Source organism: Myxine glutinosa, chromosome 7 (genome assembly GCF_964187855.1).
Source record: "Myxine glutinosa chromosome 7, kmMyxGlut1.1, whole genome shotgun sequence".
NCBI classification, from domain to species: domain Eukaryota; kingdom Metazoa; phylum Chordata; class Myxini; order Myxiniformes; family Myxinidae; genus Myxine; species Myxine glutinosa.
Genome location: NC_136267.1, coordinates 130,577,287 through 130,604,901, shown reverse-complemented (window position 1 = coordinate 130,604,901; position 27,615 = coordinate 130,577,287). Strand labels below are relative to the sequence as shown.

Sequence of the window (27,615 nt, the reverse complement as noted above, 5' to 3'; positions counted from 1 at the left end):
TCACCACAACCTCAGGTCACCCACCATCCAAACTCATGATCTTTTATATCACAAATTACCCCACTCCCAAACACTTCCTTTTTCCAGGTTATTGTGATTTTTCCCCCCTTCTCCCTAATCTCCTTACGTTTGTTCATTGTCAGTTGATTTGTTCCTTTTCGGTTTCATCCCCATGTTACCCTTCCGTTTCTTGGCTTGTTTTATTCAGTTTGTGCGCAGTTTTTGTTCATCATGTGTCCATCTACACCTTCCCTTGATCTCACTCCCACTTTTACTCTGCTATTGGTGTTCCCCCCCTTTGAATTTTGCTCCCTTCCATTCTGCTCTAGCTTTTCCACAAGCCTCGATGTTCTATACAAAACATTTTTTTTTACCATGGAGGACCATTTGTGTCCCCCACCACTCCGACAAGGGCCGAGACAGAGCACATTAAACGAGCTCTGTCTGTCCGACCGATCATCCGCCCATGCACTTTTGTGTACGTGATACACTACATGACCAAAAGTATGTGGACACCCGAACATCACAGATCTCATTCCAAAATCACAGGCATTAATATGGAGTCGCCCCCCCCCCCCACCCCCCCTTGCTGCTATAACAGCCTCCACTCTTCTGGGAAGGCTTTCCACTAGATGTTGGAACATTGCTGTGGGGATTTGCTTCCATTCAGCAACAAGAGCATTGGAGAGGTGGGGTACTGATGTTGGGCAATTAGGCCTGGCTCGCAGTCGGCATTCCAATTCATCTCAAAGGTGTTTGATGGGGTTGAGGTCAGGGCTCTGTGCAAGCCAGTCAAGTTCTTCCACACCGGTCTCGACAAACCATTTCTGTATGGACCTTGCTTTGTGCACGGGGGCATTGTCATGCTGAAACAGGAAAGGGCCTTCCCCAAACTGTTGCCACAAAGTTGGAAGCACACAATCGTCTAGAATGTCATTGTACGCTGTAGTGTTAAGATTTCCCTTCACTGGAACTAAGAGGCCTAGCTCGAACCATGAAAAACAGCCCCAGACCATTATTTCTCCTCCACCAAACTTTACAGTTGGCACTATGCATTCAAGCAGGTAGCGTTCTCCTGGAATCTGCCAAACACAGATTCGTCCGTCGGACTGCCAGATGGTGAAGCGTGATTCATCACACCAGATAACGCGTTTCCACTGCTCCAGAATCCAATGGCGGTGAGCTTTACACCACTCCAGCTGATGCCTGGCATTGCGCATGGGGATGTTAGACATGTGTGCGGCTGCTCAGCCATGTAAACCCATTTCATAAAGTTCCCGATGAACAATTATTGTGGTGACGTTGCTTCCAGAGGCAGTTTGGAACTCGGTGGTGTTGCAACCTGGGACAGACGATTTTTACGCACTGCGCGCTTCAGCACTCGGCAGTCCCGTTCTGTGAGCTTCTGTGGCCTACCACTTCGCGGCTGATCTGTTGTTGCTCCGAGACGTTTCCACTTCAGAATAACAGCACTTACAGTTGACTGGGGCAGCTCTAGCAGGGCAGAAATTTGAGGAACTGACTTGTTGCAAAGGTGGCATCCTATGACGGTGCCATGTTTGAAGTCACTGAGCCCTTCAGTACAGCCCCTTCGACTGCCAATGTTTGTCTATGGAGATTGCATGGCTGTGTGCTTGACTATATATACATGTCAGCAATGGGTGTGGCTGAAATAGCCGAATCCACTAATTAGAAGGGGTGTCCACATACTTTTGGTCATGTAGTGTATTTTAAAAAACCGTTAAACATTTAGCTTTCATATTGCAGACAGGTCTATCTATTCCTCATGACATTTTCTCACCCTGATTAGATCACAGCTGAGATTGGCTGAATTATGTTGCCATGGCAAGCATCTTGATAACTTGGTTTGTGTGTACACTTTTTCAAAAATATTTCAAGAGTTAGCTTTCATATTACACAAGTCTATTCACCCCCACACCACCCAAAAGGTGGGGACCGAGAGTATCAGCTTCTTGTCACTTTCCCACCGAGCTTCATGTTCATTGGTGGAAAGCAGCCCATTCCAATAAAGATTTTACATAAACTTCTTAAAATCTCTGTGCCAGGTTCTTTCATTGCAATATTTCTTCCGCTTCCCATCACTGATGAAGGGCAGTAATTCAGTGATGGAAATACATTTTTAAGACATTGTAAAGTTATTTCACATGAATAATGACAGTAAAAAAACATAATTCCCTTTTTTAAGGCCATTTTCCCTGCTAGAACGGGGGTTAGTCTTGCGAGCCCCATGACAATCATCATGGTTCCTTTTTTGAGGCAATGTTTTTATGGCCGGATGCCCTCCCTGTCACCAACCCTTTAGTTGCTTCTTACGACACGCAGGGATACGGTGTACCTATTCTAAACTGGGGTACACACCGTGATCATTAATCCCAGCAAGCTGGTATTCAATTTGCCGACCTCAGAGGGATGACAGGCTGAGTCAACTCCCCTGGCGTTAATTCAGCGATCGACCAGGATTCGAACTTAGGATCTCAAGCCAGCACCCTAACCGCTAAGCCAACACTAGGCTACATGAATAATGCCAGTGGTTTTCCTTTTCTTTTTTAAAAGTGTATTTTGTTTCAATCCGCTTCCGCCCCCCCCACCCCCCCCCCCAAGCCCCCCCATAAACCAAAAAATAAAAAATAACAACCTAAATTCTCTTTCAGAAAAATATATAATTCCATTTCATATTATGAATGGGAAAATAAGCATTTATCTGTCGACTTGCATTCAAACATACAATTTTATGGCAATTTGATGACAGCAATGATGAATGAAGAAAACGAATTAGCGCATATTTATTCACAGCTACGCTCGTTTCAATTAGCTGCTACCAACAGGGGCGGAGCATTGGCTCGATCAAAATGAAAAAACGGAGAACCGTTAAAATAGGCAGAGTTATCTGAAGTGACGAAAAAAAAACGCGACCGCTGTGGTGACGTAATTACCTACGCCAACAAAGGTGGATGGAGGTTATGTTTTCAACCCTGTCTGTTTGTCCATTTGTCTGTGAACAAAATATCTCAAAAAGTTGTGGACGGAATCGGACGAAATTTGGCAGAGATGTAGCGTATGTGACAAGGACGAAATGATTAGATTTTGGTGAAGATACGGATTCGGATACTAGAATATTTTAAGCGATTGTTCACCAATGGAAGATAGGGCCAAAAAGCTATACATAGCAGGATATCTCAAAAAGTTATGGACGGATTTGAACGAAACTTTGCGGACCGGTTGGGTGACTGACGAGAACAAATAGATTCGATTCGATTTTGGTGAAGATCCGAATATGGATTTGGATATGAGAATTATTTAATTTTTAAGCGATTCTTCACCATTGGGAGAAAAGGCCAAAAACGATACATAGCAGGATATCACAAAAGGTTGTGGCCGGATGATTTTGATTAAATGTGATTCTGTATTGTAATTTTCTGGTCTACTCCAGGACACAAAACAAACTGTTCACCTGGTGGAGGTATGCTTTCTACTGAGTGCCGTTCTAGTTTCTCATGCGACACTAAACTGTAAACAGCTCCGCAACTATGGAGGAACTTGAAGCTGTGTTTTACTTCTTCGACGGGTTTTGGTTTTATCTGAACATGAGTTTTTTTAGCAAAATGCAAAAAAAGAGGGGGCGTGTTTGAGAAGAAGCTGAAAGACGTCAGAAAGAGGACAGCTAAAAAGAGAAAAACTTTTGCAGACAATTATGAAGACCGACAACGAAGATTTGGGCCTTGTTCGTCGGCGCAAACAAAGAATACAGGTACAGTACGTTTCGTTAGCCTTCATATATAGCTAGTAACATTACGACTACGTTTCACTTTCTTCCTGAATTGACGATTGTGATTGACCAATCAACGGTCTGCAGTATTGCTAGCTCCACCCATAGGTCCGGGTTCGGTTCGCTTGGTACCTAACCATAGCAGGAACCTAATTTAGCATGGGTACTTCGGTACTTGGCAATGGAAAAATGAAAAAATGGAGTTTGGTTACAGTACGGGACGGTACGATACCATGGTGGAAAAGCGCAAATGCAAATGCAAATACACACACACACACACACACACACACACACACACACACACACACACACACACACACACACACACACACACACACACACACACACACACACACACACACACACACACACACACACACACACACACACACACACACACACACACACACACACACACACACACACACACACACACACACACACACACACACACACACACACACACACACACACACACACACACACACACACACACACACACACACACACACACACACACACACATAATATACAGATTCATTTATATAAACACATACATACATACATACATACATATACATGTACATGTACATATAAACACACCTAAACATACATACATAGATAGATATTGTTACGTTTGTGGGGGAAGGGATACTTTAGTCCAGGTAGATTTGTATAGATTAGGATGCTCCGATTGTCGTGAAGAAGAAGAACCACCTCGATGTACTACTATAAGTAGGGATCCAGTAGACCGTGTGTTCGGATTAAGTGCATCTTCGTCCCCATTACGAGTGAAAAATGAATGAATGATCGTTTTAAGGACATTTTCCCCGCTAGAGCGGGGGTTAGCCCCATTACGAGGAGTAGGGTATGTTAATTAGCTAAGGGATTATGGATAATTTATCCCTTGTATGTCGTTACCTCTGTAATTTATTTCCTAGGTCCCTTTTGGGACCACACTATAGACACACAGCCAAGCCACGCAATCGCCCGCATTTAAACTCACTAATAAAAAAACATACCGGAAGTCATGCATTGAGCCTTACCGCTGACAACCCCGAATTGGGATGCGCACATAGCAGGCAGATCTGTGGGGTCACGCCCCCAGGGCAGTGATTGGTTAGAGGGAGTGTGAGGCGCTCGGGGATTGGTGGAAGGATGACATCAGCGAGAACATTCTGGAGCGGGCGAGTTGGCACTGACTGGTTTGAGGAGGATGAGGATGATGTCAGAGCCTGGGTGATAAAAGAACTTGCTAGCAGACATTCTCTTCGTTCTTCTCTTCGGTCTCTTCTCTTCACTCTTTGGTCTTCTTCTTGGCTTCTCACTTGAGCAGACATTTTCTCTCTTCGCTTCGGTCTTCTCCTCTCCTTGGCTTCACGATCTGAGCGGACATTCTCTTCTGTTCTCTTCTCCTTGGCTTCTCGCTCTGACCGACCTTTATCGCTCTCGTGTGCCTTGTCCTACCAAAGACGATAGCGAACGGTCGCGATTCCCTCTTGCGCATTCTCGCCCTGAACCTCGTACGAAAGGTAGCATTTTGCTCTCGGGCTCAAGGGAGCGATCATGAACAGCCGCGTTTTGGAGATCTTGCTGGTGGTCGTGCAGAGGCACAACCGCAGCACGGGAACTGCGGTTTCCGTGCGGAGGACAGGTGGACGAGAACTGTGTGGAAAAACGGGCTGCACGCCTACTGTTCATTTCGCACGGGAGGCCTACTTCACACCAACGGGCACGTCCTAGTGAAACGAGGGCGGACTGAGGCCTACTCGCACCAACGAACAAGCGCACTTTCCCACAAAGAACAGAGCCGCGGCCAGACTGCGCTCCCGGGGCCTGGAAGAGTCCTGACGAGACGCACCGATCGAGTTGAGCTAAGTGCAATAAAATTACACCCTTTATTTTTACATCATTATATTTCCCTTTGTCTGTGTTTGGGTCTGGTGTGGAGGGTCCCTCATGTTAGGAATTTAGTTTATTGTGTGTTTCTTTGTTACTGGCATTATCTTTAATAAACCTGTTTATTTTTGTACATTTTAATTCCGTTTTGTTTGAGTTATTTATTACAGGGTGAAGGCTGCTGGGGTGGAAGCCGTTCAAGTAAGGCTCCGGTTCCCCCTTCCTCTTGCTTCCCCACGCGTATTATGCGCCATTTGATTGAACGCCTCATAGTAACAGCTCGTTTGGTCATCCGTGCTACCCTACGGTGTTCACCACACAAGGTAGTCACGTGACATTATATTACGTACTTGTAAAAGCTATTTTATATTTGAAGTTATAACCTTAACCAAAAAGCAATTGACTGGTTTTCCAAATGCCCGGATCATCAGCTGGGCACCGTTTTTCATCGGGGTTTCGATCCTTTCAGCCCAGAACCTCTCCAAATGGCGGATCTACAACCCTGACTGCAGGTCCACATCAGTAGATTACTCAACATCAATGGACCCACAACCTCAAAGTTGTGTCCAGACAGTCAACGCAGCAATGCAATATCCTTATTCAAACTTATCTAATTACTACTTTAATTTAAAAATATTAACAAAAAGTAATAACTTAATCATAAATCACTTTATATAACAATATACTAAGGCACTAAGCGATAAATACTCCACCCAACAGACATGTCCATTACACAGAACCTCAATCCAACCATTCAAATATTCAAACTGTCATCGACAACTGATTCCACCACGCTGCACTACATATCCTAGCAACCACCAACCAATCACAATAATGCTAACTTATAATACATTGTATACATATTATTTTTACCTACATACCTCCATTATTCAAATGCAATGCAATAGGAACTTGTTTACATGAAAACCAACCAAACTTAAACAAAAGGTGACGATGGAGTCTAAAGACATTCACACAAGACCTGATCAAACAATCAGCCAAATATCCTCTATTTAACATGATGGAAAATACCTTCTCAGCACGTTCCACAAAATCATCCTTTACTGAACAAATTCTTGCAAATCTAAGTAACTGAGATGAGAAGACATTGTAACCCATTTTAATTGGTACATTGCGACCTGGAAAGGTGTACAAGACTACAGGGAAACTGAAATCATCAACTTCATGAGAAACAGTACACTCGTACCAAAGCCATTCTCTCCAACTCGAACAAACACATCCAAATATACAGCAACAGTACAATCAAGTACAATTTGAAACATTCGTGAAATAACACATTCATGAAACCAAGTACAATGTATACAACAATCAGTGACTTAAAGTAAGATCTAACCTGTGACCCAGCTTCGCTGCATCTGCCTCCAGAACCGGGGGCCCAGTCAATGTCCTCCTCGCTGTCGTAATCAGCAACTGCATTCAGATCTGCCTCGGTAAACAGCATCGGACATGTTGTCCGTTTGCGACGCAGGTTCCATTGCTTGCGTTGGGACGCACAATCAGACTGCACAGCAGGAGATGACGAATCTTCACACTGTGTTGACTCCGTTGATGTCACAGACTGTAAAGAATAATCTATGATTACTAGAAGCGCCAGGGGGAGAGTTATGTTATTATCCTTATTCAAAACATGCAATTCAAGATACCTCTACAAAATACCTCTTGTTGCATAAATAATTTAAAACACCTCAACGCACTGAAAAACTGTACTATAAAGGTTAGTGATTTGTAACATGGTATACCCTCTACCACCTGGAGCGGCACTGCACGATTCACATTTATATGGAGAAATTGCATCCCCCCAACCCCTAGCCCTCCAGCCCCCCAACCACCCCCAACCACCCCCAAAATCCACCGGCAAATATAAAAACACCCCCATGCACCGATTGGAAACATGCTGATCCTATGTCGCAAGTCTGGATGTAATCGGCCCAGAACTGTAGAATAGCGCACAACCCGCATGCACGAAACACGCAATTATAAGTTACAATAAATAGCACCGCAAAGCGGGCGTAACCCCTCAGCCCATGCATGGTGAAAGGAAGCATTGATGATAATTTGTTATTTGAAGCGAAGTTGTATACCGAGTAGGAACTGCAAGTAATGAAATTTTCGCCCATGAACCCATTAACCCATTTCGCACCCATGAACCTTCCTCTACTCAACCCCAACACAACAACAACAACAACAACAACAACATCATGCATTTTAAGGCCATTTTCCCTGCTAGAGCGGGGGTTAGCCTTGCGGTCCCCATGACAATCTTCTCCATTTTGCCCTATTTTCTGCATCTCTCCTTGTTAACCCCCTTGCCCGCATTTCTTCTTCCACCATCTTTAGCCAAGTCTTTCTCGGTCTTCCCCGTCCTCGACTTCCTTCTACATTCATTTCCATCACTCTTCTCAACCAGTCACTTTCATCCTTCCTCAACACATGACCAAACCATCTCAACCAGTTCCTCTTCACAGCATCCATCACAGGCTCTATTCCCATCATCTTTCGATCAACATCAACCCCAACACACACTGCAAAAATGGATTTAATCAGACAAGTCGTTCTGCTCGAAATTGACGGAAACCAATTTCAAGATGGCTGCCGTTGCGGCCATATTGAAAATCACAGCACGCCCATTTTCGAAAGGCACCTTCCTCTACTCAACCCCAACACACACTGCAAAAATGGATTTAATCTGACAAGCCGTTCTGCTCAAAATTGACGGAAACCAATTTCAAGATGGCTGCCGTGGCGGCCATATTGAAAATCGTAGCACGCCCATTTTCGAAAGGAACCTTCCTCGACTCAACCCCAACACACTGCAAAAATGGATTTAATCGGACAAGCCGTTCTCCTTGAAATTGACGGAAACCAAAAGTTGACAGACGCCCGCCCGCCCGCCCGGACGATGCCCGTGACGACAATACCCCTTAGCCCATTGGGCTGAGGGGTGAAAAGCCTTAAAACTATGGTAAGGAAGCTACAATTGAGTACTAGCTCGTGCACTTTGTAGTGTGCTATAGACAGCTTGTTGACAAGAACAGGGGTTGCAAAATATTCTCTGCAATGAAATTACAATTGGCCAATGAAGCTTGCATGCATGCAATAAAATCCATGTCAAATAATGTACAGTGATTTTCATGTGTGGAGTTCGATAAATTATGCGATATGTTTATTACGAGCATTGTATTAATATGGCAAATATTAAATCATTGGGCCATTCATGGTAAGATTGAGATGAACAGCAGTGTCATAATTTGTAGTGTTTTTAATTCAATCCATATGTTTGATTCATGTAACAACCATGTTGTACATCAAGCACCATACACTCCATCTTGCACGACAACTGAAGAGAGTGTTAATCATTTTGATTTGGCATAGCTTAGAACTCCTTTCATGAATCTGCCATTTGAATACAGGCAGTCCCCGGGTTACGAACGAGTTCCGTTTTTAAGTCTGTCTGTAAGTCGAATTTGTATGTAAGTCGGACAGTTGCGTACTGTTCACATCTAGCGTCAACTAGTCAAATGTTAGTCTTAGTATATAGTATATATTTTACCTAAAACATCTATAGATATAAAACACATTAAAGAAACATTTCTTAAACTGTTTAGATCGAAAAGAAAAGATAATGATTAAAGGTCAACACTTACTCTCGTTCCAATTGATGTCTTGCATACCTTGAAACAATCATACCTTGATATATCTCTCCTCTATTTATCTCTTCTGGTGGGAGGCCACAAGCAAACAGGCAATGCAGAAACGGCAAATGCGAAAGCATGAAACCAATAAATTCCACATGCCTGTTGCACCTTCAGTCGCACGTCAGACATGGACAGCAAGTTCGTGAAGGACTTCCATGAAAAACGTACCCGTTTGTTGTTTCATTCCAATTCAATGGCGCTTTTGATCCTCTAACCAAATTACCAATAGCCTTTCCATTTCGATAATTAAACCACTGCGTTGCTTAGTGATAATTGTCGCTTTCATCGGGACAGAGCCTTTTACATGCTCCATTACTCTCCCCTTGTCCTTTATAATTGTCCCGATCGTTGACTGACTGTCGCCTAATGCTTTTCCAATGTTTGTTGGCGTTTCACCTCTCTCCGATCACTTTATTATTTCCACTTTCGTTTCAATCGTGATCGTTTTCCTTTTCTTCGATGCATCACCATCACTTGCATCAGATTTACGCTTTGGAGCCATGATTACAAGGGTAAACACGAAAATTTTAAGTCAAAACACAACGCACACAACAGTGTTTACGCGATCCAACTTAAAATGGCGACGACGGTGTGGCGTTGTTCTCCCTCGGGCCGACGAACCGCTGAAAACGCACAGTGTTTTGAGCGTCGCGCAAAGTAGTCCGCCCGTTCGTTAGTACGAACCATTGTATGTAACTCAATTTTTTAAATTATCGGCTTTACGGAGGTCGGTACGTAAGTGCGGGCGTTCGTAAGTCGGGCGTTCGTAACCCGGTGACTGCCTGTACACCATTTTACAAACTGCCAAAGACCTTAGGACTTCCATGCAGCATCATGTGCACTTTGCAGGTTATTGGTGCTGTCATGGTTAATCTGCTGTATGGTTGTTTACATGCTGCTGACACCATCAGGGCTTCCCTGCTAATGCACGCAGGACTTTCTTGTGTATGGGCATCATCACCAAAGAAGTTTTGCATTTGCAGACAGTCTTGGCTGCTAATGGTCACATTTGCCTTGGCTTACACTTTTTGGCACTCGTTCCGTGTCCTCCACTGCTTAGCAATGCCCCATTTTAAGGCCAGATTCCTCTCAATTTTAATACTTGCACATCAATTAGATTTTATTCCTTTCACTTGACCTTTAGTTCCACCTGCTGGCACATAGACTATAATTAGTGAACATCTTTGGTTATTTATTGTTGTGTCATTACCTCTGCCACCAAAGGTGGACGGAGGATTTCTGTGTTGTCCCTGTGTTGTCTGTCTGTCTATGAACAAGATATCTCAAAAAGTTGTGGACAGATTCGGACAAAATTTGGCAGAGAGGTAGTGTATGTGATACGGACAAAATGATTAGATTTTGGTGAAGAACCGGATTCTGGTCCAGCTTGTATAATTTTTTAAGTGTTTCTTCACCATTGGGAAATAGGGCCGAAAACGACATATAGCAGGATATCTCAAAATGTTGTGGATGAATTTGGACGAAACTTGGTGGACAGGTTGTGAGTGTGACAAAGACGAATCAATCCGTTTTCGGTGAAGATCTGAATATGGATTCGGATACGAGAGTTATTCAATTTTTAAGTGATTCTTCACCATTGGGCGATATGTCCAAAAACTACATATAGCAGGATGTCTCAAAACGTTATGGATGAGTTCTGACATGGACGAGTTATGACAAAACTAGGTGCATAAATTGGTTAGGTGACAAAAACAAGCTGATTAGATTTTGGTTCTGTCTGGATCCAGATACGACCTATCAGTGGGATACAAAATGTAAACTGTTCACCTGGCGGAGGTACTCTCTGAGTGCTGTTCTAGTTTAGTTTCAGTTCCTTTATGCTTTTAATAAATTATTACCTCCACCACAGAAGGTGGACAGAGGTTATGTATTCACCCCTTTTGTTTGTCTTTCTGCTTGTCTGTGAGCAAGATATCTAAAAAGGTTATGGACGGATTCAGACAAAATTTGGTGAACAGGTTTGGTTTGTGACAAGGACGGATTGATTAGATTTTAGTGAAGATCTAGATACTGATACGAGAAATTTTTAATTTTTTAAGTGATTCTTCACCATGGAGAGACGGGACAAAAAAAATAAATAGCATGGTATATCTAAAAGTTGTGGATGAGTTATGACAAAACTTGGTAGATGCGTTGGTTAGGTGACAAGAACAAGCCAATCAGATTTTGGTTCAGATCCCAATCCAGATCCGGCCTATCAGTGGGATCCAAAAGTAAACTGTTCAACCTCGGAGGTATGCACTATACCAAGTGTCCTTCTAGTTTTTAAAATGTGCACATAATTGCATTTCTTTGCTAATTGACCTTTTGACCCCACCCAGGGAGCACGGCCAAAATGATCTCGTCGCACCTTCTTGCCATGTGTTGATCATAACTACAAAGTTTGGTGAATTTCTGCTCAACTCTTTCGGAAGAGATAGCGTGACGGACAGATGGACAGACAGACAAACAGAGGGGGCTGATTGAAATGTCCCACCCTCTGCCCAGTTGTTTTTTAAGCGGGGGGATAAATATTGGACCATATCCAAGGGTTTTGGAAGGCAAGCCAAGCAAAAAGGCTCGATTTGAGCGTCTGTGTACTCGTGAAACTGAAAAATAATTTTAAGGGCATTAGAGTCTCTCCAAAGACTGTTATATACTCTGCTGGAATAGACAAGAGAACACAAAAGATGACCAAAAAGTGACTGCAGTTTTGAGAGCTAAAGGAATAAAATAATAAATGTCATAAAACACAACAGCACATGAAAGCACGCACGCACATATACACCTCTCATCAAGCTAAACATGTTCATAATAATTTGTCTGAATGAATATTTAATCAGAGTTTGATAACTTTGAGGAGGTGAATTATTTAGCCTTTCATATGTTAAATACTCAACCTTTATAGATACAGAGAAGCAGAAAAGGCATGAAGGTAAATGTAAAATTTCTGTACTTGCCAACAAGCCCGAGCAAGCAGGCCCAAACCGCTACAAGCAGAGAGAACTGCTGCTTCATAAGGGCAATGAAATAGACACAGTGCAGTACTCATAATCAAATGCACAGCAAACACTTAGCTACTGTTGATTACAGCATTATGGTACCACATGCTTGACCGTGATACATGGCTCCTGGTCAGGCCTCAATACATTAATTACAGAAAATACCTCTCACTATTGAAAACATCCCTCTCAGGACTTGCATTACAATTTGTTCACCCAACATGTCTACAGAAAAGGGAAGGCATGGATACATAATCTTTGCAAAAGAAAAGCCAAAAGTCATATTAACAGCAAAAAATAAAAAAAATAAAAACTACAACGAGTCATTCAAAAAGCCAACATTGTTGCAAGTAAATGGAGGTAAAATACCTTTTTTAGTGAAGTCCTGTACTTTTCTGGTTGACAAGCAACTTTTGGAGCATTTTCATGACCATCTTGACTTTTGACACCAATCTCCTTGAGAGTGGAGTCAGATGAGGAATTTGTTCTGTCACCCTCCCCATCACCATCTACTCCACATTCGCTTTCACAGGCACTTGTATCCTTTGTAGAGACAGTGCCATCCCCATCAGTTTCAAGAGAGCCGGATGATCCACCATCTAACAGAAGAAGATACATGGCAAACACCAGTTAAAAGCATCTGGTACATTTTCATCTTGAAGCTTTCAACAAAAAGTGCTCATCAAATTCAGCCTTGGGCAAGAGAAAGCTCACAAGCAGTTCATCGGAATAGCTGCAAGCATGTCCCAAAGGCTTATGTAGGAGAAGACTGGAAAGAATTAACAGGCAATGACATTCGAATGGTTCACTTGTCATTATCATGGAGAGAAGAGCTCAATTTCATTCAATGAAACGAACACCCGACAAAATAATTAGCTTTTTTGTAATATTCAAATACAAGACTAAAAACAGATTTTCCATCATCATCTTTAAAATATACATACTGGTACATTGGAGGAAGTACCTATTTGGAAGATGATAAATGAGTTAGATGACGGTCCATGTGCTCGAGTAGCTTAGAACATCCTTCTGGAACAGGGATTTGTTAGAGTGAAGTTGTCCTGATAAACGTACTTTTCTCTTCTATTATTCCAGGTTTAGCTCTTTGGGATTGTTTCCCAGTCACCTCTTCTGAGCTTCACAAGCTTCGGTTTACCACATGTGCGGCCTGCTATTCCCCCTGGCCACCCAACATACAAGCCGGCTTGCTGCTTCACTTCGCCCACGGACGCTTCGCCTGTTTACTGGTCCGTGCCATGGAGCTCCATTAAGATTTGTGTGCTTTTCTTTTAATAAGACCTCACCTGGTTAATCCCATTGTGTTTGTGAATGATTGTGTTGTTGTGGCCTTTTACATTTCAGCTTGTATCAAGTGCTTTCGTTTTACTGTGTGGACATTTATTTAATATTGATTTAATTGCCTTAGATCCCTTCAGCCGTTCTTAAGTTATCGTGGCAATGAAAACCTAACAAGGACACACGGCACGCAGAGCCTGACAGATGGATAACCGGAAAAGCAAACACTTCTCCAACCAAGAAATTCTACTTTTGTAATTTTAATTAATGTTCTGAAATTTGTTAAATTTGTTTTTCACATGGAAGTTGTGGGTTACGATGTGTAAATAAAGGTGGAAAAAAGTCTGATTTAATGCAATTTAATTCCAGGCTATCGGGCAACAAAAGGTGAAAATTTTGAAAGGGGGTGTAGACTTTTAGGCACTATATCAATTGTTACAGACGCGGTTTTAGATGTTATTTTACCGAGCGGTTTGGTATTACCGCGTCCGAACAGTTACTCCCCGATTAGAACCCGATCCCGCCCAAACGTTGGCCGGATCGCACCGCAGCTGCTCAATGAGGGGAAAAGACTAAAACGACGAATGCAAAGAGGAAAAGGAATAAAACGAATAGACGGACAGAAGAGTAATTGGATTTATTATTTACACAAGCAAAAAGGAGCAATCAAGGTTTATTTACAACACATAAGACGCAGGTGACACAGTGCAAATTTTAGCTTACCTACAGACTTAATTAAATACCCAGGGACAGAACAAACAAAACAAACTCACGTACACAAGAAGGGTGGAAAGGCAGGAGGTGGATGGCTGGAGGGAGAGGAAAGGTCCAAGGGGGTCCTGCAGCTCAACCGGCGCATTTAGCAGCCGCCGTTCCTTTACGGTCCTGCTCCAAACCGCCGTCCAGGCCCCAAGTGGCTGTGGGTGTTCTTGCTGCTGCGGCCTCCGCTGCGTTCCCAGGACTTGTCCGACTCGTTGGTCCAAACCCTCAACTCTTTCTTGGTCCCTCACTCTTTACCACCGACTCCTCACCGCAACCAACGCAACCACTTGACCACCACCTCTACTGACTGACTCTTCACCACTCTCCACTTGACGACCGACTCTCAACCAACTCAGACCAACTCACGACTCACATCCGTGCGCGCCTTTTATAGCGCCTCCAGCGATTAAGCCGCCGGCGTTTTGGACACGCCCATCGGGGTGCTCACCTCGGCCCTGGTTGGTCGCGCGACCCTCGGGCTCCGCCCTGGATGACGACGGGCGGGCACGCCCCTCTTCCCCTCTATGACGAGGTGGAGACACGCCTTTCTTCCCCGACTCGAGCCTCGTGGTCAATGGCGGTTATTGGAGGGGAGGTAATTGAGAATCGAGGGCTCAGCAATGACGAAAGGGGATGTGATAGGAAATGGAGGTTTTGGGGATGGGAATGAAAGGGGATCTATTCTCTTTCACTGGTGCAATGGAGTACTTCAATTAATGGGAGACACAGCCTTACCCTAGAACACAGAATAAGAGATAACTAGCAACAGGGGTATTCTATTACTTGGCTGACGTGTATGCTTGTGGACTAATTATGGGATGCCCTTTCACCTTTACACAGCTCCGGAGGTAGGGGGGCGCAGAATAACCAATAATAATAATAGTACAGCACACAATCAAAAAATATACAGTCCTCATCTCTGCAACAATATATATATATATATATATATATATATATATAGTCACGGATTTGAGAATCCTGTAATTGTTGTAAATATCACCCTCTGTAAGTAATGTCATGATCTTTGTAAATACCTCCATCAATTTGTGTAAAGATCAAAGGTCGTCCCCTTAGTTAGTCCATCGCATTGACGTAGAAAATCATATACCCTTCTAAATAGTTATTTCCTTATTATGTGTTCCAGTTTAAGGCTCTGTTGCCCATTAGTTGACACTGCATTGCACCGAATCGAATAAGATAGGATCCCTTCGACACCACCATGGCCTCATAAAAAGCGCCAGTACGGCGGCGTTCGCCACTACTGCTTTGGCTTATTGTCAGCGCCTCAGACTCCATTGAACACGAGGTCATCTCGGAGCGGAAGGTGGGAGGAGTCAGCCAAGCACCAGGAACAAGGCGTGGTTTTGCCACCGCCTCATCAAGGGGCGGGATCGGTGAGCCCTCGCGACCAATCAAGGCCGAGGCGAGCTCACCGATGGGCGTTTCCAAAAGGCCAGTGGCTTGATCGCAACGCGCCTCATAAAAGGAAGTGGGAAGGACTGCTAAAGGAGATGAGTAAGGAGTCCACCACAGCTGAGTCCACCGCAGCCGAGTCCACCGTAGCTGAGTCCACTGCAGTGGAGTTGAGCTTTGACGGCAGTTTCGACCCGCTGCTACGAAGAAACGCCGCCGTGCGAATGAGATTGAGGAGGGTCGGCGGCCGCTCACCTCGAGCCTTGCCGTTTACACGAACCGGACCCGCATCCTTCCAGCTCTGTGGACCACCTGAACCTTCTCATCCTTCCAGCCATTCGTTCCTGCTTCATTCCCATTCATGTGAGTCTGACTGTCGTCTGTTTGTCTGTGTTGTCCCTGGGGTTTAAGTAAGCCTGTATAGATAAGCTAGAAATTGCTCTTTGTCCTTCTGCTCCTTCCATTTTCTGTATATTACTTTGATTGCTTCTCTTCCTTTAGTCTTGTGTAAATAATAATAAATCCCTGTTCTTCCTACCTTTGCCTTCCTTTCTTCACATCCATTCGTCTTTGTGATTTCCATCATTGAACACCTGTGGCACGATTTTGGCCAACGCATAAGAATCGGGTTTAGTTTTTGTTAATGGTTCGAACCGCGGGCTGCTAACCCGCTCGGCAAATAACATCTTGTCCGTGGCCTCGAACGGGGCTATCCACCGGCTTCGTGGAGAGGTTGGCGGAGGCGGAGTGCCGTACTCCGGTTTCCGTAATATATATATGAAGATGATATGTCTATATAAAGATACAACACGATTAGTATTTTTTTTTTTTTGAATACAGAATCGAGGCTCGTGAAAGAGCTAACATTTATCACACAAACAAATCAAACAGACAAACAAAATATATAAAAAGAGGGAGCGGTAGACAAGATGGGGAGAGAAGGGGAAGCACAAAAACACAACATTTGAGAGCAGGGACATGGGGAGATGTGTGGGAGGGAGAGGGCTTGGGGGGAGGATGCGTTGGAAGGGGGGGGGGGGGGGGGGTGGGAGAAGTATAAAACACAAAGACACCAAGGACTTCCAGGAAAGAAGTTGGTATTTCAAAAATGTGGATTTGGGGTGAAATTATCAGGGGTAGAAAAGATCAAGTTTTTGGATGGGGGAAGATAAGAGATGGTGGTGAACAGCTGTTTTAAGGCCCTGGAGGGAGGAGTGGGATTGAAGAAGATTTCCTCGCTCTTCCCCCCTCCTCAAATAACACCTCACTGTGCCTCACCCAATCACCATCAAACCTTTTGTCCGCCCCATTCTTCCCTTTCTCCAAGCTATTCTGAAATCTCTGACACACCTTCAACAGCTCTCCCTACCTCTTCCTCCTCTTCCACATCTTACCCGGCCCCTCCCCCCCCCCCCCCCCCCCCGTTCTGTATCCAATGCTCCCCCTTCCTCTTCATTAACGGTGTGGACCTCAAACATCCAGAGCCTTTGCTCAAACTTGACTGATCTCTCCATACAGGTTGCTTCTGACAAACCAGACATGATCTGCTTAACAGAAACTTTCCTCCTTCATGATGTCTCTGATTCCTTGGTATCTCTCGCAGGTTACTCCCTCCTCCGGTATGATAGACCTGAGCCTCGTCCTGGAGGTGGGGTTGCTATCTTTATAAAAAAAAACTCTTCCTCACTCGCCCTGCACTGCCCTCTCTCCACCTCACCCCCAGGAATACCTTTGGCTATGGCTTCCCCTTCGCTCCCCACCTTTTGTTCATATGTGTGTTGTACCGTCCACCAAACAGTGATGACTCCATCTACATCTCGCTGTCTGATAATATGGATCAACTTCTATCTACCCATCCCAACTCTCTCATCCTCATATGTGGTGATTTCAATTGTCACCATGCCAGTTGGTTGGGTGTGGGTACCTCTCTCACCAGCCATGGCTCTTCAGCAAAGGGCTTCTGCGACTCACTGGGACTGACACAATCTGTCAATTTCCCAACCCGGATCTCAGTCAACGGAGCATCTTCTCTTCTGGACTTGGTTATGACTAACTTCCCTGAAAATGTCTGCTGCTCTTCTTCTGCTCCAATCGGGCTCATCTGATCATGTGCTTGTTAAAGTGGACATCTCTCTGACCATTCTCAGAGAGCCTCCTCAGCGTCGACGAATCTGGCATTTCACTCAGGCCAACTGGCACGGTCCTTCAAGCAGCCATCAATCATCTGGACTGGTCTCCCATCTCTACCGCCTCTGACATCAACTCATCCTGGGAATTCTTCCAAAGTACATTGCTCTCTCTCATGCACAGATTTATCCCATCTCGTCTTCAGTTGTCATACCCTTCCTCCCGTCCATGGTATACGGAATCTTGTGGTGAGGCTGTTGCCCAGAAACAACTTGCTTTCGTCTCCTGGAAAGTAAATCCAACGGAAGGAAATCTCATTTCCTTTCACAAAGCCCGAAACAAGCGTGTGTCCACCTTCAGGAGAGCCAGGAAACAATATCTCTCCGTTGTCAAGACCGAACTCTCTTATCTGTCTCCCTCATCCAAATCCTGGTGGCGTCTGGTCAAATCTGTTTCTGGTGTTTGTTCCCCCTCCATCACCTCCCTCACCTCAAACGGCTGCACGGCTGACTCCGCACGTGAAAAAGCTGCATGCCTCAACTCTGTGTTTGCCTCTAAATCTTGTGTCCCAAACCCATCCCTCTCTGTACCCACCGTGCCCAGTCATACCCAGCTGCTCCTGGACTCTGTGTCCTTTCCTCCTGACAAGGTGGAATAGTTTCTGTCAAGCCTCGACTCTGATTCTGATTATGCAACTGGACCTGACGGCATTAGCCCACGGGTCCTAAAATCCTGTTCTTCCGCTCTTTCACTCCCTCTCTCTCTGTTCTCTTCACCCTCTCTTTTGCTCAAGGTCATCTGCCATCTGCTTGGGAATCAGCCAACATCACCGCTTTGCACAAAAAAGGTGCAAAAACAGATCCTAGCAACTACAGACCAATCAGCCCTTCTCCCAATTATCAGCAAAGTCATGGAATCCATCATTGCTTCAGATATGAAATCTTTCCTCTTCTCCAATGGCTTGATCTCTGATCATCAATTTGGTTTCAGACCTGGTCACTCTACTCTGGACATGCTGCTTCTGCTTTCTCAACAATGGATGGAGGTCCTCAATGCCAAACAGGAAATTAGAGCTGTCTCCCTTGACATATCACGTGCCTTCGATACGGTCTGGCACCCCGCTCTGCTCACCAAACTCTCCTCCTTTGGTATCCATGGAAATCTCCACGCATGGCTGGCCGACTTCCTCTCCAGTCATAGTCAACGTGTGGCCCTGAATGGGTTTCTCTCCTCTCCTCTTCCTGTTCAGGCTGGAGTTCCCCAAGGCAGTGTACTGGGCCCTGTGCTTTTTCTGGTCTTCAGCAATGATCTCTCTGACTCTCTTGAAAATCCTCTCTATCTCTTTGCTGATGACTCTACTCTCTGTCGCTCCATTCCTCATCCCTCAGATCGGCAGTCTGCAGCCTCCTCACTCTCTGCAGACCTGGACAAAATCACAGACTGGGCAAACAAGTGGAACATGTCTTTCAATCCTGACAAATCTCACACTCTTACGATGTCTCTCCGAAAAGACGACTGGACAACCCTCCCATCCACTTTCTGAATAATCCTCTCCAAGAAGTTCTGTCACTCAAGCTTTTGGGGCTCACTATCTGCCATGATCTTTCCTGGGGAAAACCACATTTCAAATCTGGCCTCCAAAGCCAGTCGCCGACTGGGGCATCCTCTGTCGTGCGAAGTCCTTCCTTGGCACACCTGAGCTCCTCACCACATACAAGGCTTTCATCCGCAGCTCAATGGAATACTGCTCTCCCCTTTGGGCTGGTGCTCCTGCCTCACACCTAGCTCGTCTTCACGCTGTTGAAACCAAAGCGTTCAGAATCATTGGAATCTCCCGCGATGAAGCTAACTCCAAGGGCCTTTCACTCACTCACCGCAGGCAGGTTGGTGGTCTTTCCATCTTCTACCGACTCCTCTCTGGCCTTGCCCCCCCCCCCCCCCCCCAGCTCTCTCCGGGCTCTGTCCCCCAAATATTCCTACAGGTCACACAAGATCTGCCTGCAACCCTCTTATGGTTAAACTGCCAAAATCAACTCTCTGCTAACCTTCACTCCTTCATTCCTCTTTTCTCCCCGCCTTTGGAACAAACTCCCACACTCTCTTCAATCCCACTCCACCCTCCAGGTCTTTAAAACAGCTGTTCACGTACCATCTCTTATCTTCCCCCATCCAAAACCTTGATCTTTTCTACCCCCACTAATTTCACCCCAAATCCATTTTTTTGAAATACCAACTTCTGTCCTGGAAGTCCTTGCTGTCCTTGTGTTTTATACTTCTCCCACTCCCCTCCCCCCCCCCCCCCCTTCTCACGCTTCCTCCCCCCAAGCCCTCTCCCTCCCACACATCTCCCTGCTCTCAAATGTTGTGTTTGTGTGCCTCCCCTTCTCTCCCATTCTTGTCTTCCGCTCCCTCTTTTTATATATTTTGTTTGTCTGGTTGATTTGTATGTGAAATAAATGTTAGCTCTTTCACGAGCCTCGATTCAGTATACAAAAATAAAAAAATTTAAAAAAAAGTGTGAGGGAGTTTGTTCCAGAAGTGGGAGAAAAGAGGAATGAAGGAGTGAAGGTGGGCAGAGAGTCTTGATTTTGGCAGTTTAACCATAAGAGGGTTGCAGACAGATCTTGTGCGACCTGTAGGAATATTTGCTAGCCAGAGCCCAGAGAGAGCTGGGGGGGCAAGGTCAGAGAGGAGTCGGTAGAAGACGGAAAGACCACCAACCTGCCTGCGGTGAGTGAGTGAAAGGCCCTTGGAGTTAGCTTCATCGCGGGAGATTCCAATGATTCTGAACGCTTTGGTTTCAACAGCGTGAAGACGAGCTAGGTGTGAGGCAGGAGCACCAGCCCAGAGGGGAGAGCAGTATTCCATTGAGCTGCGGATGAAAGCCTTGTTTGTGGTGAGGAGCTCAGGTGTGCCAAGGAAGGACTTCGCACGACGGAGGATGCCCAGTCGGCGACTGGCTTTGTAGGCCAGATTTGAAATGTGGTTTTCCCAGGAAAGATCATGGCAGATAGTGAGACCCAAAAGCTTGAGTGACAGAACTTCTTGGAGAGGATTATTCAGAAAGTGGATGGGAGGGTTGTCCAGTCGGTCTTTTCGGAGAGACATCGTAAGAGTGTGAGATTTGTCAGGATTGAAAGACATGTTCCACTTTTTTGCCCAGGTCTGTGATTTTTCCAGGTCTGCAGAGAGTGAGAAGGCTGCAGACTGCCGATCTGAGGGATGAGGAATGGAGCGCCAGAGAGTAGAGTCATCAGCAAAGAGATAGAGAGGATTTTCAAGAGAGTCAGAGAGATCATTGATGAAGACCAGAAAAAGCGCAGGGCCCAGAACACTGCCTTGGGGAACTCCAGCCTGAACAGGATGAGGAGATGAGAGAAACCCATTCAGGGCCACACGTTGACTATGACTAGAGAGGAAGTCCGCCAGCCATGCGTGGAGATTTCCATGGATACCAAAAGGAGAGTTTGGTGAGCAGAGCGGGGTGCCAGACCGTATCGAAGGCACGTGATATGTCAAGGGAGACCGCTCTAATTTCCTGTTTGGCATCGAGGCATAAGGAGTTTGGCATAATACTGGTTACCATTGGGTGGTGCGATATGATACACATTCACATAGAGTATTGGGGTCTTCCCCCACCCTGAACCCTCTGCCTACAACAACAACAACAACATGCATTTTAAAGGCCATTTTCCCTGCTAGAGCGGGGGTTAGCCTTGCAGTCCCCATGACAATCTTCTCCATTTTGCCCTATTTTCTGCATCTCTCCTTGTTAACCCCCCTTGCCCGCATTTCTTCTTCCACCATCTTTAGCCATGTCTTTCTCGGTCTTCCCGTCTTCTACTTCCTTCTACATTCATTTCCATCACTCTTCTCAACCAGTCACTTTCATCCTTCCTCAACACATGACCAAACCATCTCAACCTGTTCCTCTTCACAGCATCAATCACAGGCTCTATTCCCATCATCTTTCGCAATTCATCATTTGTCTTCCTCTCTCTCAACGATACTCTGCACATCCGTCGAACCATTCGCATTTCCACCCTTTCCAACCTTCGTTGCTGCTCTACGCTCATTACCCATGTCTCGCTCCCATAAATCATAACACCTCTCACACATGCAGCATACACCTTTCCCTTCAGCTTCAACGACACTCCCCTCATCATCAGCACGCCACTCAATTCCCGAAACTTCTTCCATGCACATCTCACTCGAGCAACCGTTGCCGAGTCTGATCCACCTTCTCCATTCAGCATGTCTCCGAGGTAGCAAAATGTGTCATTGTGTAGGTTTGAAAATGTTTTCTTGCATCTCCATTTCCAACAGTATGTAATATGATGGGGTTACTCCCAGTGAGGCTGATTCTATTGATGAACATACAGACATTTACATATAGGGTGTGATTAAAATCTTATCTGATCAATCGTTTTCAGAAAAATGATAAAATCTTTGGTTACTCATGTTATGGTCACCTATGTTACAGTTTGTCCACACATAAAACGTAAATGTAAACAAAGTTTCTAACACAATTAAAGCTGAGCACTGCTTATCCAAGAGTGTAAACTTGAATAATTACTTCTTCTGTTAGCTTTGTACCTTAAATATACCTTGTGATAGCATATTTACAGTTTTAAGTACTGTATAATTCTGATCACATACTGGTGGCTTCCTGAAACATTACAAAAAATTTGAAGTGGCCACGGTTGTTAACAACTAATGGAGTATCAAGCTTCACTATTAGCTTCACTTTGAGATAGAAAATGTCATCTCTTGGGTTTGGCCATTTCCAGGTTGGTCCTGATGGTTGCATTACTGAAACCTGGTCGTCATTCTGATCACAATCAATGACTACCACTTCTCTTCGGTACAGCACCCCTTCATATTCCACTGCATACCAACTTTTATGGCGGTGATATCACTTCCAGATTCAATGCTGTTGTGTCCAACCATTTGTCATCCTTTCCATCCATGATGAGGTTGCTTCCACTGGCAGTAGGACCATTTTCATGAATGGAGAGGTCATTTTCATGGATTGAGTGGTTCTTTCTAACTTATGTGATGATGATTGAGGCTACATCATCATTTAACACCTTCAAAAGATGCATACTGGCCATTCCACTGATTGCCTTTGCATTCTCAAATACAGTCTTCAGATCAAGTTCTGCATTTTTCTGGTCAATTTCAGTTGGCTACAGCTCTGTGATGAAAACATCCAACATTCCAGTGGCAGCTGATACAAAGGTTGCTGCATTTGTGACAACTGCCTTCCAGGATCTCACTTGGCTGCAGAGAAAGTTTCACTACTACACCAATCCCATCTACAGGGCCTTCACCATGAGAAACGCTAAAGAAATTCCACCAGATTTCAACATTGTGTTTCTCTTGTCGAGCAATGACAGCTGCAGCAACAAATCTGTTTTTGAACTGAGATGCTGGGCCATCAGACCAGATTGACACTGACTTCAAAATTTTGGGAAGGCCATCTAGGACCTCATCAACATATTCCACCACTGTATCTTTTGAATGGATGAAGCTTTCTGAAGCAATAACACGAGTGGAGAGAGACAGAGTGCCACGTTGCTGCAGTGAAGAGGCTGATCTGTTGCTCTGATTCCAGTGGGCACCCTGGATTTCATCGTGTGAAATGCATGTGTAGTTTTCAGAAAAATCTATCTGGATGAGTGCTTCAGTGGGGTCATACATCTGATATGTTGCTTTCTCTCGATCTTGAATTGATTGTAGGATGAAGCCTGATGATGCTTGATTTAACAGTGCTGCAAGATTTTAGGAAGCAAGCTGCAGATGTAGTCAGCTAATTCATCAGTAGTGAGCTTGTGAGTGGCATGATGGCAGTTTTCTGTGGACTATAAATGAATAGGAACATTAAAAACCAGAGCATTAATGATGCAGTACATGATAAACATGGTTACTCACGTTGAAATTTTCATTTCCTCACGTCTTTGAGTGCACATGATTCCTCCACTTGTTTTCACAGTTAGGATGAATCGATATACAACAACAGGGATTTTAAGGCTATTTTCCCTTCTAGAGCGGGGGTTAGCCGAAAGATGAATCGATATGCACAAACCAAATTCCAATTGCTGGATTATTAATCACAACAAATTCAACATTGGGCACAGATTAGATATTTTTGGATACTTAAGTAACAATACTGACTAGTATCTTAAACATTGCTTCATAAAAAAAATTGTATGACTAAATATGCAAATATAGTTTAATGACATCTAACATCAGTGCAATATATATTAAAGGAATCCACAAATCATTCGTGTATCACCTGTTAATTAACCAATAAGTCAACAACAACAACAACAACAACAGGCATTTTAAGGCCATTTTCCCTGCTAGAGCGGGGGTTAGCCTTGCGGGACCCATGACAATCTTCTCCATTTTGCCCTATTTTCTGCATCTCCCCTTCGTCTTCGTCTTCCACCACCTTTAGCCAAGTCTTTCTAGGTCTTCCCCGTCCTCTACTTCCTTCTCCATTCATTTCCATCACTCTTCTCAACCAGTCACTATCATCCTTCCTCAACACATGACCAACCCATCTCAACCTGTTCCTCTTCACAGCATCCATCACAGGCTCTATTCCCATTATCTTTTACAATTCATCATTTGTCTTCCTCTCTCTCAACCATACTCCACACATCCACCGAACCATTCGCATTTCCACCCTTTCCAGCCTTCGTTGCTGCTCTACGTTCATTACCCATGTCTCGCTCCCATAAATCATAACACGTCACACACATGCAGCAAACACCTTTCCCTTCAGCTTCAACGACACTCCCCGCCTCGTCAGCACACCACTCAGTTCCTGAAACTTCTTCCATGCACATCTCACTCTAGCAACCGTTGCCGAGTCTGATCCACCTTCTCCATTCAGCATGTCTCCTAGGTAGCAAAATGTTTTCACACCTTCCAGCTTCACGCCGTCTCCAAGATCCAACTCAACATTTCCTCCATCTGCAGCTCCTTCTGTGCACACCTTACACTTGAATGTGGCTGCCACACTGGTTAATGACCCTCTCAAACCACTACATTTTTGATGAACCCACTCAGCGCACATTGTACATTGAATTGAGTTCACTCCGACACCCTTCCTGCACACAGCACATAGCCACTTCCCAGTTCTTTCCACCTCACCACATGCTTTACCACTTGCCATCACCTTCGTTTTTCCGAAATTCACCTTCAGACCTTTTGTCTCCATACATTCCTTCCACACTTTCTGCAATCAACACCAAATCATCTGCATAAAACAACTCCCACGGCAAACCCTCCTTTACGTTCCGAGCCAGCACCTCCATCACAGCTACAAATAGGAGTCGACTTAGTACTGACCCCTGATGCACTCCCACCTTCACCTCAAACTCACCACTGTTCCCGTCTTTCGTCCTTACAGCTGTGCGCGCTCTTTCGTACATTGCCATCACTACTTTGATCAACCATTCCTCCATGACTAACTTCCTCAATGCTCATGTCACTACTTCGCGTGGAACCCCATCGAATGCTTTCTCCAGATCAACAAACCCAAGAAACAACTTCTTCCTCTTCTCCATGTACCAATAAGTCAAATGCAAGTTAATCAATAATTTTTGCATAACGTTTTAAGTCAAGTCATCATCCCACTTCATTGGCCCATTTCTCCAAAAATTCCAATGTAAAAGCATATTGCATATTCATTCCACAAACTTAGATGTGTTCATAGAAAAATAAGACCAGTGACTGTTTTCAATTTCAGACTTCATTTTTTATGGCCCTGTCTGCTTTATCATGGAATTAATTTCATATATGATCCACCACACGGTAAACCGGGTTGCCCCGTGATTTTTAATTAAAAATCACGGGGCAACTCGGGCTACCGCGTGGTGGATCATATATATATATATATATATATATATATATATATATATATATATATATATATATATATATATATATATATATATACATATATATATATATATATATCAAATGGCGGTGCAAAGCACCCCTCCTTTATATAAGCTTTTACATGTTTCTCTGTATGCAGATTTTACATGGGGACTGAAAATGCGTTTCTCGGCTTCGACTGGACGAAACTGGCTGCAAATTTCAGAAGTAAATGCTTTGAACGTCGATGTAATATGTTCCAAATTTTAGCAACGTCCGTTTCCACATTCTTAAGTTGTATTCAGAAAACCCTCGAAATCACGTTGGTGTCTGTCTGTCCACCCAAAATGTGTTGGCGCTCATATCTCAAGGGCTATACATTGAAACTAGCTGAAACCTGGAATATACGTTGGCCAAAAGGTCTAGTTAATGGCTTTCAAAACAAATTTCACCGAAGTGCTATAGTTTTTGCTTTAAAATTAAATATATATAAATATAGTGTTGCGGTTTTGAGAACCCCTCACTTTGTAAATAAATAATCACTTCTTGTAAATATTCCATCATTTAAAAGGTCAAAGGTCGCACCCATAGTTAGGCCATATGCAACACGTAGGACACCATAGGACTGTCAGTTATTTCCTTAGTATGTGTTTCAGATAAGGCTGTGTTCCCAATAGTTGAATCTGCGTTGCATTAATTAAATAAAATAGGCCCCATTCGCTTCTTTGCCAGCCACTATCTCTCCAAGCTACGCCAGTATGCGCCCCTACAGTCGGGGCTTGTCCCTCCCAATTCTATAACGCGCCTTCGCTTGCCAGCAGCGTTCGCTGCATTGAGCCGTCATCACTGCCTTAGTGCCTTAAGCGCTCGCCCCGGCCGCCATTACGCACGCGGTCAAGCTTGGAGAAGAAGGGGGCGGAGCGCCACGAACGAGGCGTGACCCTGTCAACGTTCCGTCAAGGGCGGAGCCGGTGAGCCCTCACTATCCAATCAGGGCTGAGGTGAGCTCAGCGGCGGGCGTGGTTTGAGAGTGCGCGGCTTGATTTCTAAGCGGACTATATAAGCGGCAGGGCGGCGCCTTTTCAAAGAGAGGAGAGAGAGGAGAGAGAGGAGAGAGAGGAGAGAGAGAAGAGAGACTGCAGACTGCGCGAGGAGACCGATTGGTAACGGAACGGAGCGAGAGAAAGCACGATCACGGACTGCGCGAGAGTACCCTCTGATAGGAACATTGAGAGAGAGAGAGTTGGCACACATATTACGTACGCCGCATGCCAGTCCCCCGATATATCTATAAGGTCCGGTCGCACGCCAACGACACGCAAAGCTGCCTGCCATTCTTCGCCGCGGACCCGGAGCCTGGAACCATCTGCTTGGACCTTCTCCTCCTACCAGCTACGCGCGTGTGTGTGTGTGTGTGTGTGTGTGTGTGTGTGTGTGTGTGTGTGTGTGTGTGTGTGTGTGTGTGTGTGTGTGTGTGTGTGTGTGTGTCCTGGGGTTGTGCTAAGATAAGACTGTATAGATAAGGTTGCCCTGTGTCCTTTTGTTTCTGCTCTTTCTTGTATATTCCTTTCGTTTCCTCTTTGGGTTTTTGTATATAATTAATAAACCCACTCTTTGTTCTTCTTATTTTCTGGGTTTCCTCTTATTCGATCGTTTGCGCCCTTTCTTTCAATTGAGTACCTGTGGCACGATAGTAACCGCTCAGGATCGGGTTTAGTGT

General features: G+C 44.7%; 1 protein-coding gene across 4 annotated transcripts in view; it reads right to left on the bottom strand.

Annotated features, from left to right (window-relative positions):
* PHF14 (PHD finger protein 14) overlaps positions 1 to 27,615 on the bottom strand; it is a 325,301-nt gene that overhangs the window by 261,132 nt on the left and 36,554 nt on the right. For all 4 annotated transcript variants that reach the window (XM_078782297.1, XM_078782296.1, XM_078782299.1 and 1 more), the window contains 2 exons: positions 12,774 to 13,003; positions 7,041 to 7,265 (listed from right to left, as the gene is read on the bottom strand). In XM_078782297.1, coding sequence (XP_078638423.1) covers positions 7,041 to 7,265; positions 12,774 to 13,003 — 455 coding nt within the window. The remainder of the gene's footprint in view (positions 1 to 7,040; positions 7,266 to 12,773; positions 13,004 to 27,615) is intronic.